A 23,225-nucleotide genomic window follows, 5' to 3' on the forward strand; every position below is an offset into this window, starting at 1 on the left:
TTATTGTTGGAGGAACAAAGTAGAATTCCATACAGTTGTTCTGAATTCTTGGAAGCATCAGGTTGAGGACATTTCTGGGGGCTGAGAGTCATTTAGGGAAAATACTTGAAATCGGGCTGTAAAGGGCAGGAAGAGAGGAGCCCTGGCCCTCATTTAGGTGGGCTCTGTGCCGAGTCATGCCGAGTGTGCTCAGACTAGAAAACTGACCTTCAGTACTAGTGGGTTTGTGATGTAGGAGCAGGTTATGAGGCAGATTACGGCTCTATAGTGCTGAACCGTCTGGCGGGATGTGGGAAATTGTAAAGAGGAAGCCTTTTGATAAAGAAGCACTGGACCAGCAGTGTGACTAGGGCAGTCAGCTGTGGGCCCCAGTTCCCTAATCCATAAAATGGGAGGTAGACAATCCGCAGTCCCCTCCTCTCCGGGCTTCTGAGGGATGAGGGCCTGACACGGGCAGGATTAGGTAGGTAGCAGGAGCAGAATGTGGGTGTGTGTCCTTGTCAGGGGGTAAGTTCCCTCTTCTCTGCACCCTCACCCTGCATCCCTAGTAGCTATCCTCAGTGTGTGTGTGATTGGACAGGACTCCCGCCCCCAGGGACACAACATGTCCCAGAATCCAGTTCCGCCACCTCTTGTAATCACTGAAAAAACACGTTCCCTATCTCCTACCCTGAAACAGGTAGGGCCCACTACAGCAATAATATGAAAAGACTTATTTGCAAAAACATACCAAAAATGAAGTAAAAACAAGAGTCTTCATGTTACACAGTGTCCTGCCTGAGGCCGTATGGGCAGCTTCTTCCCAGGGACTGGCCATGTTCCAGATTCATCTGGCCCACTGTTGTCATTCTCCCCCTTTCCCGCTGTGCCCCTAAGTGTTCCACCACACTACGTGGCTAGTGGGGAACAGCCTCAGTTGCTATTTGACCTAGGTCATTGCCATAGTTCCCAGGGTAACTCGGATATTAGAGCCTGAGTTTGCACCATTCTGGCAGCTTCCGGGTAGCCGAAGTTCTGGTTCCCCTCTGCCATCAGTGATGCACTCCTGGTAGGATTGAGACAGTCTGGCGGGGAACGGGGGCAGGGAAAGCACAAAGGGCCTGGAGACTGCAGGTCATTCACAGAGAAACCAGGGGAAGGAGCAGCCTCGTTGAGTTCAGTCCTAGCATGTGCACACCTGAAATTGTCTGTGTTTTAATTTGTCAAGAACTCCAAGTCAAATTCTGTTCCAATCATCCTGGCCACCGTGGGATTGATGCTGGTCACAGTCGTAGCAGGGGTGCTCATTGTGAAGAAGTACGTCTGTGGGGGAAGGTAAGGAGCATGGCAGTCAGCCAGAGGTACCAAACTCCAGCCGCAGAGGCAGCCCAGGGCGTGTGGTTGAGCTGGCCCCTAGCAAAAACTGGCCAGTGGTAGTGGTGTTTCTGAAGCATCAGGCCCAGACCTTCTCAGAGCTTCTGTCTGCCACATGCTGACTGTGGGCTCTGCCTCCTGTATGTGCGACTCGTGCTGTGAGTGTGTAGGACTCGGAAAGTCCGCAGGCCTGTGGGAGGCATGTCTCATGTCCCATGTCCCTATGTCCCATGTTGCCATGGGACGGCTCACGGAGGTCTCCACCCCCAGGTTCCTGGTGCACCGCTATTCCGTGCTGCAGCAGCATGCCGAGGCCAATGGTGTGGATGGCGTGGATGCCCTGGATACGGCCTCCCACACTCACAAGAGTGGTTATCATGACGACTCAGATGAGGTAAGTCTTCTTGACGGGTGGCCCAGAGGCACAAAATCAGGATCTGACTGAGGCAGAGGGGGCGTAAGCCAGCAGCAGCCACTTAATGCCTGTAAGAGTTGGCCAGCCCAGAAACTAGGTCAGAACTTTTAAAATAGGAATTTTTTTTTTTAAGATTTTATTTATTTGACAGAGAGAGACACAGCAAGAGAGAGAACTCAAGCAGGGGGAGTGGGAGAGGGAGAAGCAGGCTTCCCGCCAAGCAGGGAGCCTGATCCGGGGCTCGATCCCAGAATCCTAGGATCATGACCTGAACCGAAGGGAGACGCTTAATGACTGAGTCAACCCAGGTGCCCCTCAAAATAGAAATTTTTTAATGTGCAAATAATATAGTCTCTGTTTCTCTTCTCAGGACCTCCTGGAATAGCTCTTCAAAGCGGCTGGGACCGAGCACAGATGATGGAACCGCAGTACCTCTCACACACCCTGTGGCTCCGACTTGGGGGGAATAAATTTCCCATTGCGAGGGACCCAGATCTGTTTCAGCTGCTTCCACCAAAGCCAAAAGGACCTGCGCTAAAGAAATGTGGGCGGGTGGGGACCCGAAACACTCTCACGATTGGCTCTGAGAAGCGGGGGGGACTAAATTCTTTAATTTTTTATTTCAAGTTCTGTCTTTTTGCAAAGTATGGGTTCTTTTGGTTTTGTTTCTGTTTGGTAAGGGAAATGGTATTGGAAGGGAATGCTTCACTAACCCCCCTCTTGCATGTTTTGCATGGCGCCTGCCCCCAGGCACCTGCCAACCCCAGCATCAGCCAACACCAAGTACTTGGTGTTGTCCCTGGGCTCTGCCGGCAACACAGAGCAGCTGCTGAGAGAGACTCAGGGGCTGCGATGACTGGCACGGCCTGGCGGCCTTTCCCCGGCCAGGGACAGCCCCACCCAGAGAGTGCTGCACACCAGCTCCTTACACACACCCTGCCTTTGTTTGCTTTGCTCTTTTGGGGACCATGGACCACAGTGGTGTCTCTTCCTCCCACCCCATTTAATTAGGCAATACCCTCGTTAATTGCCCTTTGGCAACTGACTTAACCATGTGCTTCCAAGACACTAAATCAGGAAAACTTAAAGGGCAATATTTTTAACTTGGGGCAGGAAGAAGGGAGCAGCAGGGAATTGACTAGGGTTAGCACCTATTAAAGGACAAATTCTTGCTTCTTCCAAGATCTTTCCAGCCGTGCTTCGTGTCTGTGCCTGTGAACTTGCTCAAGGACAGGGTGAGGGCTTGCCCTAGATGTCTGCCCAGGCTGTGGGGTGTCTCCGCTGGAGCCGAGGGAGGGTCCCTGGGGTGGCCCCTGAAGACTGGACATCACAGTCCTCCATGTCCTCTGCCACCTGTGGGTACGGTGGTGAGTCCTTAGGATGGCTGCTTACTTGCTTGCTTCCTCTTGGACTGCTGTTGTACATGGAGCCAGGATTAGACATGTTTTCAGATTTATAAACTATTTTTTAAAAATCAAGATTTTATTACCAGGCTCTCTTCCTCACCTATTTCCTCCAGCTTTGCCAACTAATTTGTTGGTATGAAACTTCTGGCCGAACCAACCGAAAACACATGTATAGTGTAGGTGATGTTTTACCTGATGCGTTAAGTTCGTATTTTAAATTTAAGGAAGTTTTCCACTGGACATTTTTTCAGATCAAGTTAACAGTAGAATGTGGTGAGGTGGAGTTTTGGGTGGCCACTCAGTAATGGAAAGCTATAATAATTCGTTTTAATAGAGCTTGAATATTTGCTCTCCAGGAATATAGTATAGTACATTTTTGGTCTTAGTGTCCCTACTGTGCTGGCCACAGTTTCTCCCAGTAATTACAGTTGGGACATTTCTTTGGTAACTGCCATTTTGCTGCTAGTTCATTTTATGGTGATAAAGTCATGAAAAAGTAGACGTGCCAAATCAACTTTTGTCAGAATGCGAGAGCAGATGGCTGTGTTCTCTCCTCCCCAGAATGGATTAACAGCAGCAGGGAAAGTGGGAGAGGGGGTGGATGGAGAAGGTTAGAGACTTTGAAGCTGCAGCAGAACTAAATGAGTCAGGGAGCTTCAGTTAGGAAATAAAGCTAGGGCATTTTTTGTGAAGAGAATTCGTATTTGTTTGAGCCATAGAGCACTGGTCTTTTAGGAAAAGCTCATTGATTTTGCATAGTTTTTAAATTTAAAAAAAATTCCAAAGATAGAGCATCTCACAAATGATAATGTGTCAGTCTTTCTCCTGGACACCCTCATCTCCTACCCAAAGTGATTCTGATGCCCAGAAAAGACCCACTCCTGCCGCACACCTTCTCCCTGCAGTTATACTCGCCTGGGCAGATGTGTGCGTATGTGGTAATTCTCCGATTTATTTTAGGATGTAGGAAAGTTTATCTTCTTCCCTAACCAAATAAGGTTAGAGCTCTGGGCTTCTAAGGGTATCTGGGACTTCTGTAGAACTTGGCGATTTTCAGAGCACTTTGACTTGGCATTATGTCATTGGAAACTTAGAACATTCTCGATGAGACTTTCTCTTTGAAGGCCAGGGGTTTGTCGTCTTTTTCAGGAGACGGAGCTGAGGTACAAAAAGTGAGTAAATTGTCCAGTGTCCCTGTGTGCATAGCAAGCTGTGCCGGTCGGTTGTCTTTAGAGCTTTTGAACGTTTTTATGTGTGCAGGGGCTGCATCCCCAGGGTGGGCAGGGTTCCTGCATATGGTCACCTCTCCATCCTTCAGGAGAGGGATGGGTGGCATCTCTGTGGGAGCAGTGTGTCGCTCCTTTTTGCCACTGTGACAGAAAATTTTATTCTCCTGTTTTACATGGCTGAAAAACAAAAATTAGTGGTAATTTTGAATGTGTATTTAGAAACTGCCCCTCATCTAGTTGCAGGTGTGGGTTCTCCCTTGATGAACTACCTTCTCCCTCTCCTTGTTTTCTCATCCTCATCTGGCTGGCTGGCTGGCTAGCTCGGTTGTTTGGAGAACTGCTAACAAGCCTGGCTCACCCCCTTCATTGGCTAGTTAGTTTCCCATCTCAGCCTACTCACTCACAAAGGTATGCCCTCAGCCAGCAAGTGTAACAGCCTATTATCCGTGATAGCTTCGAAGAGAGAACGATTTCTAATTTGTTCTACTGACGTTAGGTTAGGAGCATTATCATTGAAAGTAAAGTGTAGCTTATCATTGTATAAAATCTCAGGCTTGATGGTAGCAGAAGAGATGATTTCTGGAGGTTTCAGCGATAGGGTTGAGCACCGTAAGAAAGGTTGGACACATCAGACTGTCTACAGTGGTCTGAGCTTTTAAGTCCGGGTGGAGAACTCACCATCCCTCACCTGTGATCGGCACCTTGGCCCAAAGAGGGCTATGGGTTTCTAGTGACTCTAGAGGCCAAGGGTGCGTGCACCTGGGCTGGTATTTGAATGGGGACCCCACTTAGGAGAAGAAAAAAGTCTGGAGAGTTCTGGCAGTTCTAAGCTGGGCTCAGAAGATTCATAGATGAGCTATAACTGAAATTTAGAGTTTGCCATTTGCCTCTGAGTAGGCTTTCCAGTGTGTACCTCTCTAATTCCTAGGTTTGCCTCTGGGCCTCTCCATGTCCAAGCTGGCCTTTCATCCATGACACATTAGTAACAGGCTGGCCGCCCCCAGCCCCTGCACTGGCTCTCTACACTGCAGCTGGTTCTCCCATGGCCTGGGTCACAGGACCAGGATACAGAGGGGAGTATGGAGCCATCCACACCCACCCCAGGTGGCAGGGGCCGGAGTTTCAGTCAGTTCTCTCTGTTCTAGGCCAATCCTCCAAGTAGAGAGGTCCTCTTTCCCTTCAGGAGGCTCTAAGAACCCTGCCTCCAAGCGCAGGGGTGTGGAGCTCTCCCTGCTTATTGTTGGTATTTCCTTCTTGCCCCATCTGAAGCCCGGATGCTTGGAACTGCTAAAGTCAGAGCTTCAGCTTTTCGACTTTGCTACTACCTGGCCTCAAGCAGGGAGGTAAACAGGGACTTAAACGTCCTTTGAACAAAACCAAAGTGTAAGACGTGCCGCATGACGGAGTACTAGGGAGGGCCAGACCTTCAGCACTGGCCTTCAACAGGGGCCAGACGTTCGGATTCATCTGCCGCCCTTGTACCCAGCGGCTCTGGGAGCACCGTCCTGCCTGAGCAGAGCCGGGCCTTGCCCTCGCGGAGGCCGACCGACATGGCAGGAGCATGTTGGTTCCTTGGTTATGTTGCATTATAACAATAAGAGTCACAACATTAATTTGAAACTGTCTTCAACAACTGGCTGTATGCATTTTTTTCACACCAGTACATTCTTAAGCATCCTCGTTTATATAGAATAACATAAACTAATCTGTACCTTTATATATATATGTACATATATACATGTATAAACTGTATAGTGTACATGTTAATGATTTATTGACATGTCCCAAATCTTTCATGTAGTTCTCATCCTCTGCATGCCCTCAGTTTGTGGTCGGGTGACTTGAATGTTCCCCGATGATCCTGCCCACCTCCCGTGTTTGGACGTCTAGGGAAGGAGGGTTTTGGTCGTACCCTTCTTGTCCTCATGCACAGAAATGCTCAGGGTCCCCACGTGCCTGTTGTTCAACCCTCTCGTGTCTCCTTCCCTTTCTGAGCATGTGATCCCTCCCTGTCCTATAACTTCTCTGCCCCCTCCCCCAGCTGTGGGACAGCTGCCTTCCTACTAAAGTGTAAAGCAGTATTAACATCATTACTGCATGTGCGCTAAAAACCCAAGTCTTCTGTTCCCTTGGGACAGAAAATTGCATGTGGGGTGGGATAATCAAGTTTCAGTGACCCATGTCAGTTACCCAACAAAGCCAGACCCCATAGCAAAATTCCACAAAATGGAAATCAAAGTTAAATTTCTTTATTAGCATTGTGTAAATAAATCTGGATGTGTTTAACTTTGTACTGGTAATTTTCTGTATATTTGCAATATTTGGGTTAGAAATAAAACAGACTGGACTTTGTTACCTGACCTATGGAAATGACTAAGCTACAGTGTGTTACCGTGATTTCCCAGTTTTCTAGCTTCAGAAATCAAACTCCAGCAACCGGAGAATAAACCAGGTAAAGAGCCAGGCCTGCATTGGTAGCGTGAGAGGTACTAGGTAAGTTGTGGGGGGGGGGACTTAGTTTTTCTTGTCCTTTATGCCCCGTAACTACCTCCCATGGGTATTTGTAGGACCAGCTTTCCCATTCTTACCTTACATGCCCTCTGAGGGTGCGACTGCTAACCACTTCCTTCTGGATAGACGGCAGAGAACGACTGTCCCGCATTAGCTGTTCGTTCAGGCAGAGTTGACAAATGACGATACTGGAAGCTTAAGTTCAGTACTTCCCAGTGGCCTCTCTCAGATTTCTCTTGCTGCTCTTGCTCATAGTCCTGCCTGATTCATTTCATTTAAGGACCTTTCAAAGAGTTGCAGCTTTCCTTGCTCCCCAAATATTTCTTTTAGGAGAAGTTCCCATCCATCTCCCTTGAGACTTTAGCCCAGCCTTGAAGACTGCTTCTCAGCCTGCCATCCTGGGTGACATTTCCAGTGGATACTTACTCTGACACCATGATCTGAAGATGATGAGGCAGAAGACCTTCCTGTGAAGGAGCCGGCTATCTGGTGGAGGAGTTCCTCCCCTAGGAGATGGCGTATGGTAGTTTTATTTTCAGGAAGTCTAGCTAACCTAGTGTCCAAAGTCTTACCGCACCAGAATCGCTAGGTTGCTTTTTCTTTTCTTTTTTTCTTTTTTAAGATTTTATTTATTTATTTGACAGAATGAGAGATCACAAGTAGACAGAGAGGCAGGCAGAGGTGGGGGGCAGTAGGCTCCCCACTGAGCAGGGAGCCAGATGCCGGGCTCATCCCAGGACGCTGAGATCATGACCTGAGCTGAAGGCAGAGGCTTAACCCACTGAGCCGCCCAGGCGCCCCTAGGTTGCTTTTTCAAATGCAGATTCCTCGACCCCACCCAAACCCATTAAATTAGACTGTAATGGACAGACCCTAGGAGTCTACATATTCAACTTGATTCTCTTACACCTTTATTGCAACAAAGGGCTCAGACTGAAAGTCTAGGCCAATTTCATACCACCTGGTGTGGGGACTCTGTATTTATAGGGGCTTTGGCGGGGTCAGGCTGGAGAAATCGGCCAGAGGCCATCATACTAGGCCCAACGCAACAGGAGCAGCCTCAGAGGTCAAGCTCTGTAGCTCCGCCTCCGCTATCCTAGCTCCTGAGGAATAGGTTCCCGGGCCAGAAGTGCATCTGCAGGCTGTCCTGGCCCTCAGCCCCAATACCAGCTACAAAGAGTAGCAAAGGCTCCTGGGAAACTATCGACTCTGCCTCCATATTGAGGGTTATAGGGAAAAATGAGTGTAAAGAGTCCATTCATTCAACCACACCTTTTTTTTTTCCATAAAAGAAAAGGCTGGTGGGAAGGAGGAGGGGGATATGTGGGAACTCTGTACTTTCAACTTTACTGGGAACCTAAATCTGCTCTAAAGAGTAATGTGTACACACACACACACACAAGGGGATGCTGCTTTATAGAGCTGGTAAAGCAGGGGTGTGATAGGAAACTGTTTGGATGAGGTGGACAGGACATGAGGAATGGTGACTTGGTAAGCCTAGACATCACGCAGAACCTTTGGTGCGTCACTAACAGTGGTCTGGCCACTTCCTTCCACTTTCACTGTTTTCTCTTCAACATGGTCATGGTGTCAGCATCTCTGGTCTCAGAGCCCAAGGTCCTGCGGTTCAGAGTTCGTGATCTGCCCAGGGTCACCTAGATCCTGAGCGAGTAGCACAGCCAGAAGTGACACCCACACCCTCCGGCCTCTCGGCCCTGGCTCCCCTCCACCGTGGCCGCCTCTCACTCCGCTGGTGCTTTATCTCCGAGGCAAGGGAGCTCTCAGAGGGCCACATGCCGGCCTCACCTAAAAATAGCTCACATTTATGGAGCACTTAGTCAGCCACATTCTGCTAAGCACTTTACACAGATTGCCTCTTGTAATCCTCACAACCCTGTGGTCCTTATGTTCTCCGTTTTGCAGGTGAGGAAGCAGACCTGAGAGACAGTGACATGTGGCCAGTCACACAAGCTAGCTGGTGATGGAGCCAAAGGTGAGGCCAGCTGGTCTGGCTCCGGAGCACGGACTCGGCCTCCTCCTGCTACCACTAGGCGGTTAGGCAGAAGAGATGGGGACAGACCCCATAAAGGGCGAGTTGGTAAGAACTCAGAGCTCACCGACTGTGGAGCTGAGAGAGTAGGAGCCCTTAAAGGTGTGCCTGCGAACCCGCTAAGCCTGCTAAGCCTGGCCCCCTTTGTGCGATCTGTGCGTGCAGTCAGGGGAGCTGTTTGAAGCTCAAGCCCTCCCCGCCCTCCTCAGTGCTGTGCGAGGGCTGTCACTTCAGCCCTCCTGCGGCTATTCTGGGCTGCTGTCTGATCTCCCTGTCTTTCCCAGTCCCCGCTTCAGCCTTTCTGCTGAGAGTAGCTGGGTGGGAGAAGGCCAGGCCAGTTACATAAGCCTGTGGCTGGGACCCTGGGAGGCCAGGCTGAAGAGCAGGTGCTTAGCCCCTCCCTCACCACCAATAGTGAAAATCTCCCGCTGGAGCCCAGCCTTGGGGTGGCCCAGCATGGAGGCAGCCACAGCTCTGGAGATGCCCTCGGGATCCACACTGAAGGTGAAAGAAACGCACACCGCTGATGCTGAAGGACCCCCCGCTTCATCTCGACAAGAGTCCAGCAGCCCCATTCCCCAGCTCCTGCCCCATATAGAAGGTGACCCGTGGGGTTGGGAAGGGTGGGGGCGGCTGGGTCAGTAGGAGTTGGGGACGTCTCCCTAACACCCGGCTGCACCTCCTTAGCTTTGTGCAGAGGTGAACAGCTTCGTGGGACTGGTACCGGCTTCATGGGACTGGTACCCAGGACGGAGGAGCACATTCCACCAAGGAAAGCACCCCTTTCCTTGGTGGATTCTTATTTGCTGCTCAAGTGTGTCTGCTGGGTCTGTGCTTTTTGGGTGAGAAGTCAGTGAGTGGTTCTTACAGCCCTTTACAGTGACTAAAGATGATCTGTTTATATTTGTACCTGTAATAAAATGTCCCAGAGACTGAGGACCTGATATACTAATACCAGCCAGGAAGGGAATGAAGGGTGAGATGGTGGCCATCTGGATTAGGAGGGGGCAATGAAAAGTTTCTAGCAACCGAGAGACTGGGTGGTGAACAAATAGTGGGACGCTCTGCCTGTCGCTCGGGCAGTGCTGTGGGTCCAGGAGCTACACTAATGCTTCAGCTGGCTCCCAGGGAAATCCCCAGCCTCTTGGGGTCTGAGCTCCATGGAAGAAGAGCCCGTCCAGGAGAAGTATTGGCCTCCCTTCCACAGTGTTCTCTGTGAGCCTCTAAGCAGAGGCACTTTTGAGCCAGAAGGTGGTGGGTGGCCCTTCTAGTCCCGGGTGTCCCTGCCAGCGGCCCCACCGCCCACTCCCCAGCTGTCCCTGGCTGAGGCCTCTGCAGCTCACAGCTCTGTGAGCTCTGTGATGTTCACTTGGGGTGTCGCCCACTGGGCCTGGCTCAGCTGGCCAGACATGGAAGGCAGGAGCCAGGATTTTTCCTTCTGTGCATTAACCAGCAGGAGGGACCATGGGCACCTTACACATTTAAGACAGTTACCTGCACTAAGTCCCTGCTTTGAGCCTCTTGACATCTTGAGTGCAGGGGATGGGAAGACTGCAAACAAGAAGCTCATGGAACCCCAGGGTGGAGGGAAATAGGAGAAGATGATGTGATCTAGACTCTGCCTAGTGCCACCTCCGGCAGTTCTGTGCCCTTGGACAAGCCAACCAATTGCTCAGTTTCAATTTCCTCTCTGTAAAATGGTCATTAACAACATCTACCTAGTAGGGCGGCTGAAAGGATTGTGGAGATGATCCGAAGTGCCTCAAAAGAGGCAAGCTAAGATGTGAATAGATAATAAGGTACTTCCAAGTCAGGAGTGAAGACTAAGAGTTCTACCTGCAAATGGGGTTGACTAGGGGAAGTTGGCTACTCCCTGTCATCCTTATGGGAGACGCTGGGTTTTCGGGAGCTGTTTAGATGTCACAGGCAGAGAGCTGGCTGAGTTTGCTCCATGGAAAAGGAGTTTGAGGGAGCAGAAGTTACTGTGAGTACACTAAGGCTGGGATAGTCTTTTTTTTTTTTTTTTTTTTAAGATTTTATTTATTTACTTGAGAGAGAGAAAGCATGAGAGGGGAGAAGGTCAGAGGGAGAAGCAGACTCCCTGCAGAGCTGGGAGCCCGATGTGGGGCTCGATCCCAGGACTCCAGGATCACGACCTGAGCTGAAGGCAGTGGTTTAACCCACTGAGCCACCCAGGCGCCCCGAGGCTGGGATAGTCTTGAGACAGAAAACCAGTTGTTTCTTCCTAAAAAGGTCCAAGGAACAAGCCACAGAGTGAGAGTGATAGCTCGGACTGCTGACTCCAGACTTGGCGGGTCTTCCTAAGACCCTGGCAGATGGCATTCAACCCACCCACACTCCTCCCTCTGCTGTGAGTAGATGCTGTGGGCCGTGGGCTCCTGAGAGCCCCTGGCCATCTCCAACAAGTGCAGCCTCAAGAGCCCCAGGCCTCAGGGCCACCAGCGCCAGCAGCTCAACTCATTAGCTTCCCAGAGGTCAGAGGTAGTAGGCACTGCTTGTGATAGTTTGCAGAGTATGTTTGATTCTGTTGTCTGCTTAGGGAACACATGAGCTCAAATCCCAGCTCTGTACTGTGACCCCAGGCAAGTCAGTGAGTGCCTTTCTCTAGGCTTCCATTTTCTCATCTGTAAATTGAAGGGTAACCTTTTGATGGCTATGGACACCTAGGAAATTCTAATGACATCTGTGGAAGCTTGTTCCAGGAAAAAAAACTCAAAAAATTTCGGGGAACTCACAGAATCCCTGAAGCCCATTCAAAGGTCCTTCAGGGTACCATGGACCTGGCCTAGATGGTCCCTAAGTTCCTGTGAGCTCCAAGACCTTTTTTTCTCCTTTTAACACCTCCTCTACTTTATGGGGAGCACTGCGGGATCCAGAGGGGCCCTGCAGTAGGCGTGGAAAACAGAATAGGCACCAGAAGCAGAAATTCATTTGCAACATCAAATTAGCCTGCAACAGTCTAACACTGAGCTTTTAGTCAAGAAAGCCTGCTCTGTGGCTAAATAGGCAAAAGTAGGCAGCCGGCACTGGGAAACAATTTCCGTCTGCTTTCAGCACTACACAGAGGCACTGGGGCCTGGAGGCAGCAGCTCCAGGTGGGAGGTGGGGGACAGGTTTCTCCCCTGCTGTGGAGAAGAGGAGGCTCTGAGACCCAGAGGAAAGGCCCAGCTGCTGATTTCAGAATAACTGCGTCTCCTTTCAATCTGAATTGTTCTGTGTCTTACAGGCTTGCGAAACTGGAGCCCATGCCTGAGAGCAACCTTCCTTCCTTTTCTCCTTCCCTCCCTCCTTACTTTCCTATTCTCTTTCTTCCTTCTACAAATATTTCTTTTATGATTATTATGTGCCAAGCACTGCTATAGAAATGAACAAAATAGGCAAAAATAACGCCCCTTGTGGAGGTTCCATTCTAGTGTAAGGAGATTAACAATAAATAAACAAGTAAGATATATAATATGTCAGAAAAGGGCCGAAAAATGAAGCAGAGGAGGATAGAAAGTGCTGGGGGTGGGAAACATGTTTGCTATCTTAAACAGGATATTCAGTGAAGGTCTCATTAAAAAGATGCTATTTGAGCAGCAACTTAAAGGAGATGAGAGAACAATGCATGCAGATATTTGAGGGAAATGTTTTCCGTGTAGAGAAAATAGTCAGTGCAAAGGCCCTGAGGCAGGAGTGTGCCCTATGGATGGGGGCCACGGTGCCTGTAGAAGTTTGAAAGAGAGATTGATAGGTTTGGGGCGGAGAGGTAGCAATACCGTTGTGAAGACTGGCTCAACACAGACTGATGGGGCAGCCTGGGCAGGATTTTAAGTGAGATCTGACATGATCAGGTATAGGTTTTAAGGCTTATTCTGAATGCTGAGTTAAGCATAGGGTATAGGAAGGCCTGAAACACTAGCAAGGTCATCAACTAAGGATGAGGATGAGGGAGAAGGTATGGGACTTTTAGAAGAGGAAGGTATGCAGCAGTCACCCAAGAGAAGAGGAGGCTGAGTGGGAAGTCTGGAAGAATTGCAAGAGGGCTATTGGGAGTTCGTGGTCAGTGTTGGTCACAGTCAGCCTCTCTTGTATTTTTCCCCAGTGTGCAGATACGGGCACTGAGTGTCTGGAAAGCATTTAACTGGGGTTGGCCATGGCGAGGAGAGTGCAGTGGAGTACCAGAGGATTAAGGGAGCTGAGTGGGTACACAAGGGAATGAGTATAAGGACCGGACTGTAAGTTGGGTGGGAAAGAGCGTGGTAACCGGAGGGTAATGGGGAGTGCAGGGGTGGGAAGGTGTGGGTCAGAGGTCTCAGTGGTGCTGCAGGATCTAGTGCCAGAGAGCAGATCTCTAGCAGTGGAGACTGCGCTCGTCAGGGAATGCCTGTCGATGTAACAAATGGGCCTCAGAACCAAAGCCCCCCAAACAATAGATGTTTATTTCTATTAAAAAGTTTCTCTATTTCTATTAAAAATAGTTCTGCATGCAATAATTTCAGGCCCCAGGCCTTTTCCCTCTTGTGGCTCTGCCGCAAAACTCCTCAGACTAGTGTTACTGTTTTATGTTCCTCTGGTTTTTTCTGACCTTAGTTTCACAGTCTTCAAGGAGCTGACACTCTTGTCCTTCACAAGGTGCTTCAGAGGTCACTTTTCCTATGACACTACTCCAGACAAGTTTCTTTTCTTCTTTTAAAAAGCTTTTTTAGGATTTATTTTTGTGAGAACGAGAGAGAGAGCACAAGGAGGGAGAGGGGTTGACGGAGAGGGGCAGAGGGAGAGGCAGGCTCTCCACTGAGTAGGGAGCCCAATGTGGGACTTGATCCCAGGACCCTGAAGGCAGATGTTTACCCGACTGAGCCACCTAGGTGCCCTCCAGACAAGTTTCTGATAAGGCAAAGGCCACATCCTATTTCAAAGCCACAGCTTGCCTTGTGCATTTTTTCTTTCTGGGTAGCTGTTCACTCACGCAAACACATGCACGCGCACACACACGTGCTCACACTCTTGCACACTTACCTGAGTACATGCCCACACTGTTGCACACCTGCTCACACTCTTGCACAGGCACTCTCTCTCATTCATAGGTGCACGCACACACAGCCTTCATCCTTTCAATGTGTCTGTCTTATTCCTTCACGCTCCACACCATAAATAATAACATCAATGTGCACTTCTCAGCTCTAAAGAAATTGCTGGAGGAAAATCTTTAACAGTGCGAAGAGAAATTTTGAGAGAATAGGAACACCTATTTCCCGTGAGCATAGAATAAGGAAACAGGGATAAACTTCAGCAGAATGGAGGTAGGGTAGAATTAAGAGGAATTTTCTAATCCAGAGGAGTCAAGATCTTTGGACTTTAAGTCGTAGTCTCCTTCTCTACTAGTTTTCAAGAAAGAATTTGCATTCTGAGAGAAAGACTGCTCAGAAGTCAATGTCTCTCAAAGCACTTTTCAAAGTGCCTTTTCCCCAAGACTCTATGAATGGAAGAAAACCATGCTGTGGCTGTCTCAAACCTGGTCTCACAAGACCCGGCTGTGGCGCGGGGCTCTAGTCTCTGGCTCACAGCCGTGCTGGCATCTGAAGAGCAGAAAGACATTGGGTGTCAAGGAAAAGCCACGTTTCCCCAAGGTCGGTACAATTAACACCTCTCTTGACCACAGATGTGTGAAAAAAGGTGCCCCAAGTGAGCCCTCCGATTAACATTCTTAGCAAAGGGGCAGATTGCTTTCTTGCTCAGGCACACCAGAGGACCAGGCTGGAGCTGGGGAGAGCGTTCCACTGCCCAGGCACCTGCAGCTGCCAAGTACTCTCCTGCCACCTCCCTCACTCTGTCAGCTGCTTTGGCCTCAAGCTCACCCTCTTTCCCCCAGCTGGGGTCTGGGAGCCTGCTGAGCGCAGAATCCTCACCTACTAATCCTCAGACTCACAACATTCTGTAAGTTGTTCCCTGTCAGTTCATCATCTCCTCAGGGAATCCCACCTAGAAGCAAAGAATTACCAGGGGAGCCCCCCAGGGAGGAAGAGACTGCCATCCCAGTGGTCCCCTTCTCCTCCGTCTCTCTGCCCCCGCTGGTATCTCCTCTGCATCTCAGGGCTGTTCTGCTCATTCTCCTTCTAAGGTCACCCTCTTAATTTATGTTCCTCATAAACCTATTTCTCTGATCATTCTCTTCAGTTCAGGTGAAACAATGAGAACATCTTCCAAGGTAGTTGTCTAAGAAACACAAGAGGCACAAAGTGGGCACAAAACTATAACTCAGCTTGCACTTATCCATAGAAAAGCCCATTTCCCACCTGAGTTCCAAGCAGGGCTCAGACAACATGCCTTCCAGGCGTGACGACCTGGGTTCCTTTCCTCACCCCAACCTGTCCAACTCTGGAGGGTGTCCCCTCTGCCTTCTCTTCTTTGCCTCCTCTTCCTAAGGGCGAGGTCACGGGCAGGGCCCTAACTGTAGTGGCCGCAGGGGACAGCGGAGGGGACAGCAGAAGGCCCCAAGGGACAGCAGAGGCCCCAGAAGGGGGCAAAGACCCCGAGCTCAGAGAACGAGACCTTCAGGCACACAATTCTAGAGGAGGAGGCAGCCTAACTTCACCAATGTGTTTCTCGCTCCGAGCCCTTTCTCTCCTGTCTTCTTGTTCCTGGTGCTCGTCTGGGTCCTTCTGCGTCACGCAGGCCGAGCAGGAGACAGCAGAGCCGGCTTCTCTCCAGCAAGCATGAGGGGCTATTTCCCCACCCGACAGTGGGGAACCAAGCCCAGCAAGTTGAGGTTTTGACCCTCCTTTTCAATCTCCACCCTCCTTTTTCAGAAAACCCTTAAGTCGTATCCGCTTGTTCTCAACGACTTGGTTGCTCGCCAAGATGGCCACAGGAGGGGAACACATCACACAAACACTTCTTCTGTTTTTCATGCCCCACCCCCTTCCAAACCGCCAAAGTCGAATAGAGGGCAAGTGAAACAGTGTCGTTCTGCTGCCTGGGGCTCGGTCGCTGTGGTGTTCTTAGGTCGGCCCCAGCAGCACAGGCAGGACAGAGAGCGCAGAGGCCCTGCGTCATTCAGTTCCTGCTTTTGCCAGGGCCAGGGGTGAGATGTAGTCCAAGACTGCACCACCCAGGGGGGAACGTAAGCCACACAGTGAAAAGGGAGGAAAGATCAATGAGATGGACGGCGTGCGCTCAGTACCACGTTTATATTCATTTACAAAGGCTAAAAGTGATCTCAAGATGGTCATGGGGCTGGCCAGGGGAGGGAAGTTCCTGGTCTCTAAACAGTGGGCTACGCATTGAGGGGTAGGAAGAACACAGTGAAAACTCTCTTTCCTTGATTTTGAATTTGACCACTCGGAAATTTGCACTGCGTCATGTACATATTTAAACAGTCCAACTTATAAGTAAACACATATGCTGTGGTAGAAAGCTCAGGAATGTATTTGCAGGGAAGTGTTATCAGAAAGTTTGGAATCCTCTGTCAAACCGTTGTGCAGTTTGCCTCAGTTGTCAATGGGGTGAAGTTTTGACAGCTGCTCGAACGAATTGTGGGGAGAGGCCGGGGAGTTGGTGAGACCTGAGGCACTATCACATTCCACTTAAGGCAACAACAGCAGGAGACCATGTGTGCCCCTGGAGAGGACACCAGAGCCCTAGAAAGCTGGGAAATGGTGTCGTGTAAGCCAGGCTCCCAAGGGAACCCAGGTGGGATGTTTGCACTTTCTCAGCCAAGGCCGCCCGAGGCTTCCTGTGAGGGGAGAGGTCACAGCTGGTCGGCCTACATACCTTACACTCAGCCCTTTCCTGAGCATCTCCTGCCTCCATCCTGGAAGCCAAGGGACAGGAGCTAATCCCTCTTCTCACTGGAACACACCTGGCAGATCAAGGAATAGTGAGCAGTGGGCCTAGTCTTTCCCAGATCCTATTCATACAAAGCAATGGTCCATGAACTGGAAGAGCACTAGGCAAGTGCCCAAGCGGGACAGCGTGCAGACGAAGGGACCCAGGGCCAGCTCCCTGAGCGGTGATGTCGGTGCTGCCCTAGTGGATCTAGTGTGACTCTGCCCTCAGAGTGGAAAGCTTTCTCCTCAAGCTGAGAGGTAGGGCTGACCCTTGGACGTCAAGACTAACATTGAAAGTGGCTTTGATAAAAGAAGTACTGTTAAGGACAAACATAGGAAAGGGGCCGAGAGACAAACTACACATTCTAGACCATTCTGTGTGCAAACAGAAAAAAGAATCTCGGTTGATGAAAAGTCAGTAGTTTGAGAGTTACCCATTAAAAGAAGTAAGCATCAGGCTCACACTTCAGTGCTTTCTGCCAAGACTTGAATGCTCTCAAGGGGATCTTTCAGCCAATCACTTTTGCCTAAATCCCAGCAAGATGATGGGAGCAATCCTCCTGTTTCCTAGGAGAGGCTGGATTTGCTGAACACCTGGGTCATCTGCCCACGAGGTACAGCCGGATGGTGTCCACTTCCTCCGAGCTCTGCTCCTCCCACCCTAGGAGGCTCACCACCCACTCTTCTCTTTCCTTCCATCACTCAGAGCACCCCAAGATCTGGCTACCTCGGACCCTGAGGCAGACCTATATCCGGAAGGTCGGAGACACTGTGAACCTACTAATCCCATTCCAGGTGATCATGCTGGCCCCATGCTGGGTCCATGTTGGGTCCATGCTGGAACCAGGCCAGGGTTTTCATTTGGAAACGGATACTAAGAGTCTTGCTGGCACTGGGGCAGTCATGCTGGCCTGGAATGAAGGGGGCCATGTCACCATAAGTCTGAGGCAGAATGACCCTTCCAATTTGCACTCCTGATGTAGGGTTTGGGTTGGGCATGCCCCAGTGATGAACTGAGGCTACCCTATGTCCTTTAGTCAGCAAGAGTTCTGGGAGCTCTCAGTTTAGAGGGCTCTTGGGTGGTTAGGCAGCTCTAGTTAGTCTCAGCTGCCCCAGACGACCTAAACCCAGAGGGTGGGAAACTCAAAGCCGAATGTTCCCCCATGATCCTTAGGCTGTTGATGAAAGATGCCAGTCCCCTGGGACAGCCCACCAGTTTCTAACTCAAGGCATTTTCAGTTCAAGTCAAGTCACCATGGGGACCTGGGGTGGCTCTGACCACCCCCCATCACAACAGGGAGGGTCATAAGCTCTCTTGGGGTTCCTCACAGTCCTTTCCCTTTTCTTAGGGCAAACCCAAACCTCGAGTCACCTGGACACATGATGGCTGTGCCTTGGATGCCAGCCGTGTGAGTGTGAGGAATGGGGAGCAGGACTCCATCCTCTTCATCCGAGAAGCCCAACGTGTTGACTCAGGTCGCTACCAGCTCAGTGTGCAGCTGGGAGAGCTGGAGGCCACTGCCACCATTGACATCCTGGTGATCGGTACAGTGCGGGGAGTGGGAGAGAGGTGGTCCTCAGGGGCTCCCTCTCCAGGCTAAAGAGGAGCCATCACAGAGAGTTGGGGAAGCTGGGGTGACTCCTCACAGCGAGGGTGGGGCACAGTGGTGGGTGAGGGGAGGTGTGGCTGAGCAGAGAAGGGGAGAGGCACTCCCCAAGTGGTTCCCAGGCATATGTGAGTGGTACCATGCCCTCTGCCATGCTTGGCCCTTTCAGAGAGGCCAGGCCCTCCTCAGAGTATCAAGTTGGTGGACGTTTGGGGCTCCAATGCTACTCTGGAGTGGACACCTCCCCAAGACACAGGCAACGCGGCACTCCTGGGATACACCTTGCAGAAGGCTGACACAAAATCCGGGGTGAGGCCCAGCTGGGAGAAAGTGGGGAGAGAGGAATAGCGCATTCTGGAATGGGGCTCTGGTAGCTCGGTGCAGTGGGCTGAGGTGGAGTGAGTTCACAAAACAGGGGTCTCATTCACGGCATCTTCTTGGGACCCCTAAGCTGTGGTTCACGGTGCTGGAGCGTTATCACCGCACCAGCTTCACAGTCTCCAACCTCATTGTGGGCAACTCCTACGCCTTTCGAGTCTTTGCTGAGAACCAGTGTGGGCTCAGTGAGACAGCCCCCATCACGGCTCACCTTGCCCACATCCAGAAAGCAGGTAGGACCCGGGGCCTGGGAGCCGGGGAGAGTTGAGGATGAAGAGTAGAAGAGGGCTGGGGCTCTCAGGCACTACAGCATGGCCCTTCTTGGTCTCCTCAGCAACTGTCTACAAGATCGAGGGGTTTGTGCAGCGAGATTTCTCTGAAGCCCCGAAGTTCACCCAGCCTTTGGCGGACTGCACCACAGTCACCGGCTATGACACCCAGCTCTTCTGCTGTGTCCGCGCCTCTCCCAAGGTGAGCGGGAGTCCGGCCCGCGGGCCAGGCCACACCGCTCCCTGCTCCTGCCCTAATCTCCACCGTGTGGAAGAGCGTTCTAACCACATCGTTGTTCCCCCCACCTCCATCCTCTGCCCCTTCCACAGCGGCTCAGGCAGGTTATGAACAGTCAGGGCACTTAGAGTCCAAGACAGGCTGATGTGAATATGGATGTGGATGATGCTTTCCAATTTCCTTTCCTGTGTCTGTCCCTTGTATATGAAGATGTCACTTACTGATCTGCTGGTAGCAGGGCGTGAGTTCGAGTTGTCTCTCTGGCAAGGGCGATGGAGTCCCCCTGGTTTCTCCTTCATCACCCATTATGCCTCACCTGTTCAGGGCCATCTGTATGCCAGGTGTCTAGAGTTGAGGCCACAGCCCTGAGCAAGTCTATGTTCAATCTGGTCACTGTCCTTCTGGATACCACACTGCATAAAACAGCACTAACAACCTAAGTACCTTTCGCAAAGGAGTCCTGGGCCACGCTGCATGGAGATAGTCTCAGAAAGAGAATGTCAATAAGCATACTCTAGAAACTACTTTCTAACCAGAGGAGACAACAATGAGTCCCAAGTCAACAGTGGGAACAGAATATGAATGATTCAACAATGTATATACAAAAAGAGGAGATCTGAGGCCCAGTACTTAGGATCCATGAGGGGGCTGCTAGCGCAGGATGGGACAGAGATCCCACCTTTTTTCTAGTCAGGAGTACTTGAACAAGGCAAGGTTTCAGGTGCTTTTTTAAGCCAACAGAAGGAGCTTTGGAGGCTTTTGAGGGTACTGGAAAGGGAGCCCCTCCCCAAAGGTAAGGCATGGCGAGCTTTCCAGAAGACCATTATTTCTTCTAGATCCCGTGTCACCCCTTCTTTTTTTTTTTTTTTTAAAGATTTTATTTATTTATTTGACAGAGAGAGATCACAAGTAGGCAGAGAGAGAGGAGGAAGCAGGCTCCCCACGGAGCAGAGAGCCTGATGTGGGGCTCGATCCCAGGACCCTGAGATCATGACCTGAGCCGAAGGCAGCGGCCCAATCCACTGAGCCACCCAGGCGCCCCCCGTGTCACCCCTTCTTAAGGCACCCTACTCCTCCCACTTCTCTGGCCGGTGTGTCCCCAGACCTTGTACGTGAGGAGTCCCAGGGATTGAGCACAGAAAGAACAACTGGTTCTCATCACTCCAGTGCTGGCCCCTCATCTTTATCTTCCAGCCAAAGATCGTCTGGCTGAAGAACAAAATGGATATCCAAGGCAACCCCAAGTACAGAGCTCTCAGTCACCTGGGAATCTGTTCTTTAGAAATCCGCAAGCCTGGTCCCTTTGACGGGGGCATCTACACCTGCAAGGCGGTTAACCCCTTGGGGGAGGCGTCTGTGGACTGTCGGGTGGACGTGAAAGGTAAGGGCAGAACTCATCCCCTCTCCGCACAGCTGGAAAATTGTGGGGTGGAGCTACAAGCCTGCAGGGAGCAGGGCTTGGCTGGCTCCCCCTGCAGGTGCTCTCGGCCCTGTTAACAATAGGATGGATGTGAGGAGCCGTTTTTATCCTCCAATATCTTATTTCTCTCCAACATTATTCCGTAATACAGGAGAGCTAGTTCCATCCTGCAAAGGAGAAACCTGATGCACAGGGCAGGGATGGGTTTACCCAAGATCTCCAGCACTGCTTAAGTGAGGAGTCAGCACTGTGGTGGAAAGAGCATAAGCCTCCTGGCCTTCACTCAGATCGTTTGTTCTGAAACTATACAGTCTTTGACTGAGTCCAGGAAAGCTGCAGCTATCTGTTAGGACTTGCCCCTCTGGTTTGTTAAAAGGGAGAATTGCATATCCTCTCTTCCTCTTTTAAAGTATTCATTCATCCACCCATTCCTGTCCCCTTGTTCAGATCTCCGTCATCGCATTTAGCATATTGTTATATAAGTGCCTGTTTACTGATCTCTTTCTCCATTAAACCAAGAGCACTGTGAGGACAGGGACATTCTGACTTGGCTTTGTCATCATCGCCCACCCCCACCAGTGCTGAGCCCAGTTTCTGACATACAGTGGGCACTCTCTAAGTGTGCATAGCATGAATCAGGAATGAACGGGCCATTGCACGCCCTATTTTTCCCCATGCGGAGACTCCTAATTAGCACCATGGACTCTGGAGAGACCTATTCCTTCCCAGTGCTCCACAAGAAGATTTCCCAGAGATTTCTGAGATGTTAACTCTGAGAAATGTCTGAATTCTTGCAGCTCCTCATTGAGGCTCCCCAAGAGGATTAGGGCAACTCTGACAAAGGTAAGGAAAGAGGAACTGGGGTTCTGAAAGGAGTAGGTCATGTTTATGACTAGTGTTGAGTCTGAGACAGACATATATTCCCGAGTCTCTCAACCATGCAGCCAATGGTGACTACTTTCCTCTTAACCACTTTCTCTGGTAAGCCACGGCTATCATCTCCGTGAAAGGAATATAGTATAGATGGTACTGCTTGTGTCACATCCTCTATCTCTACTCAAGTTGATGACAGGTATTAAACCCAAGGGACCTCTGGAAAGGGATGACAGCATCTACCTAACTGTAAGCGGGTTCTGTGGGAGGGAGGCGGGCAGGCACTATACGAAAAGGCATCAAGGGAACGATCAGGAGTGGAGGATGGATGGTCACCACCAGCAAGTAGCAGCAGCATGGAAAAAGAGACAGGAAGCTGCTTCTAGCCATTGTTTCTACCTCAGAATCATGAGCATGGTGAGAAACAGATTAGTTTGCTTATCTTTTGCTTTGAAGTTTATGGATTCCCTCCCTTCTGAGAGAAGAAGCCACCATTATCATCATGCCAGTAATAATTGAACATGTGGGTATGTGGTCCCAAGCAGCACATCACTGGCAAAGGGCAACTCAGATCACCGTTTAAAATGGGATAGTGGGCGCCTGGGTGGCTCAGTGGGTTAAAGCCTCTGCCTTTGGCTCAGGTCATGATCCCAGGGTCCTGGGATCGAGCCCCACATCGGGCTCTCTGCTCTGCAGGGAGCCTGCTTCCTCCTCTCTCTCTCTCTCTCTCTGCCTGCCTCTCTGCCTACTTGTGATCTCTGTCTGTCAAATAAATAAATAAAATCTTTAAAAAAAAATAAAATAAAATGGGATAGCGTGTTCAGGTTCTGAATCACGCACAGTAGAAATGCTATGTACGAACTGATGAGTGGGGTGAAAAAGCAGCTCGTGGGAGAATCAAGGAGAACTGGTTCCCAGTGTCTCCTTGGACTTGCAGTTCTGGGCTGATGAAAATTGAGAGAGAATACCAACCTAGAAGCCAATTATTTGAGTCCATCATCAATAAAGAGCAAATAAAAACCCTCAGGGATGCATTAAAAGCACAGACTTCTCAGGAGAACTCTCTCTGCCGGTTGGCTTGCAAAGACAGTTCTCTGGCCACCCCTCAGTCCCCTCTCTGGGCTAATGTTAATGTCACGTTGGGGTTAGCCTTGTCAGGGGGACTTGCTCTGTTACCTCTCTCTCAGCCGGCACAGGCAACACAGCAGAGTAAGTAAAGAAGTGACAGCACAGGACCCAGGGACCAGGGAGAGGATTGCCTCAGCATCCTGGATGGACGCTGGGTGTTTGCTGTTACAGCCACAACATACCCTTTCTTTTCTGTGCCTCCAGGAAGCCCGACTGCGGTGAGACTGTGTTCTCAAGGAGCTCCAGCACAGCGTCTGCTTTGGACTAATCTAAATAAATGTGTGGATCCTCAGTGCCTCAGTGTCCATCCGTTTGAGCCACTCTCTATGGGAAAAACATTTAGAACACTGGAATCGTTTAGCCAGACTGTATGGAATCTGCAGACCCTCACACTCCTCTTTCTCCCCATACCCACATTCTCTTCCGCAGAGGTTTCTAACACTGTCCTTTTGTCTAGAGTCTATGCCAGAGCTGAATTCAACTCTATCCAGTGCCTGGTGCTAAAAGAGATGCCGAACA

At 50.4% G+C, this 23,225-nt stretch overlaps 2 protein-coding genes across 6 annotated transcripts in view; both read left to right on the top strand.

Moving 5' to 3' along the window:
- SORT1 (sortilin 1) overlaps nt 1-6,763 on the top strand; it is a 66,050-nt gene extending 59,287 nt beyond the window's left edge. For both annotated transcript variants that reach the window (XM_046015165.1, XM_046015176.1), the window contains exons 18-20: nt 1,208-1,314; nt 1,624-1,747; nt 2,139-6,763. In XM_046015165.1, the coding sequence (XP_045871121.1) occupies nt 1,208-1,314; nt 1,624-1,747; nt 2,139-2,153 (246 nt within the window). In that variant the 3' untranslated portion in view covers nt 2,154-6,763. The remainder of the gene's footprint in view (nt 1-1,207; nt 1,315-1,623; nt 1,748-2,138) is intronic.
- MYBPHL (myosin binding protein H like) lies at nt 4,224-22,992 on the top strand. 4 transcript variants are annotated; one of them, XM_046015199.1, is made up of 11 exons: nt 4,224-4,346; nt 8,838-9,012; nt 9,380-9,565; nt 17,365-17,588; nt 18,143-18,338; nt 18,570-18,709; nt 18,852-19,011; nt 19,113-19,249; nt 20,480-20,666; nt 21,503-21,548; nt 22,911-22,992. In XM_046015199.1, the coding sequence occupies exons 3-10, from the start codon at nt 9,421-9,423 to the stop codon at nt 21,511-21,513; spliced, it is 1,200 nt and encodes a 399-aa protein (XP_045871155.1). In that variant the 5' UTR covers nt 4,224-4,346; nt 8,838-9,012; nt 9,380-9,420; the 3' UTR covers nt 21,514-21,548; nt 22,911-22,992. The 4 variants fall into 4 exon arrangements, with proteins under 4 accessions (XP_045871155.1, XP_045871164.1, XP_045871146.1 ...); XM_046015208.1 differs by lacking the exon at nt 22,911-22,992 and having other exon boundaries at nt 17,500-17,588; nt 21,503-22,257; XM_046015190.1 differs by lacking the exon at nt 22,911-22,992 and having other exon boundaries at nt 21,503-21,701.
- Nucleotides 22,993-23,225: the final 233 nt, after the last annotated feature.

The sequence above is a fragment of the Meles meles genome, chromosome 1 (genome assembly GCF_922984935.1).
Source record: "Meles meles chromosome 1, mMelMel3.1 paternal haplotype, whole genome shotgun sequence".
In the NCBI taxonomy this organism is placed as follows: domain Eukaryota; kingdom Metazoa; phylum Chordata; class Mammalia; order Carnivora; family Mustelidae; genus Meles; species Meles meles.

Coding starts and splice junctions, on each gene's coding strand:
- MYBPHL (XM_046015199.1), top strand. CDS start 9,421: ATGGAGGCAGCCACAGCTCTGGAGATGCCCTCGGGATCCACACTGAAG. Junction 9,566..17,364: donor GCTCCTGCCCCATATAGAAG/GTGACCCGTGGG, acceptor CCTGTTTCCTAG/GAGAGGCTGGATTTGCTGAA. Junction 19,250..20,479: donor GTGTCCGCGCCTCTCCCAAG/GTGAGCGGGAGT, acceptor TTTATCTTCCAG/CCAAAGATCGTCTGGCTGAA.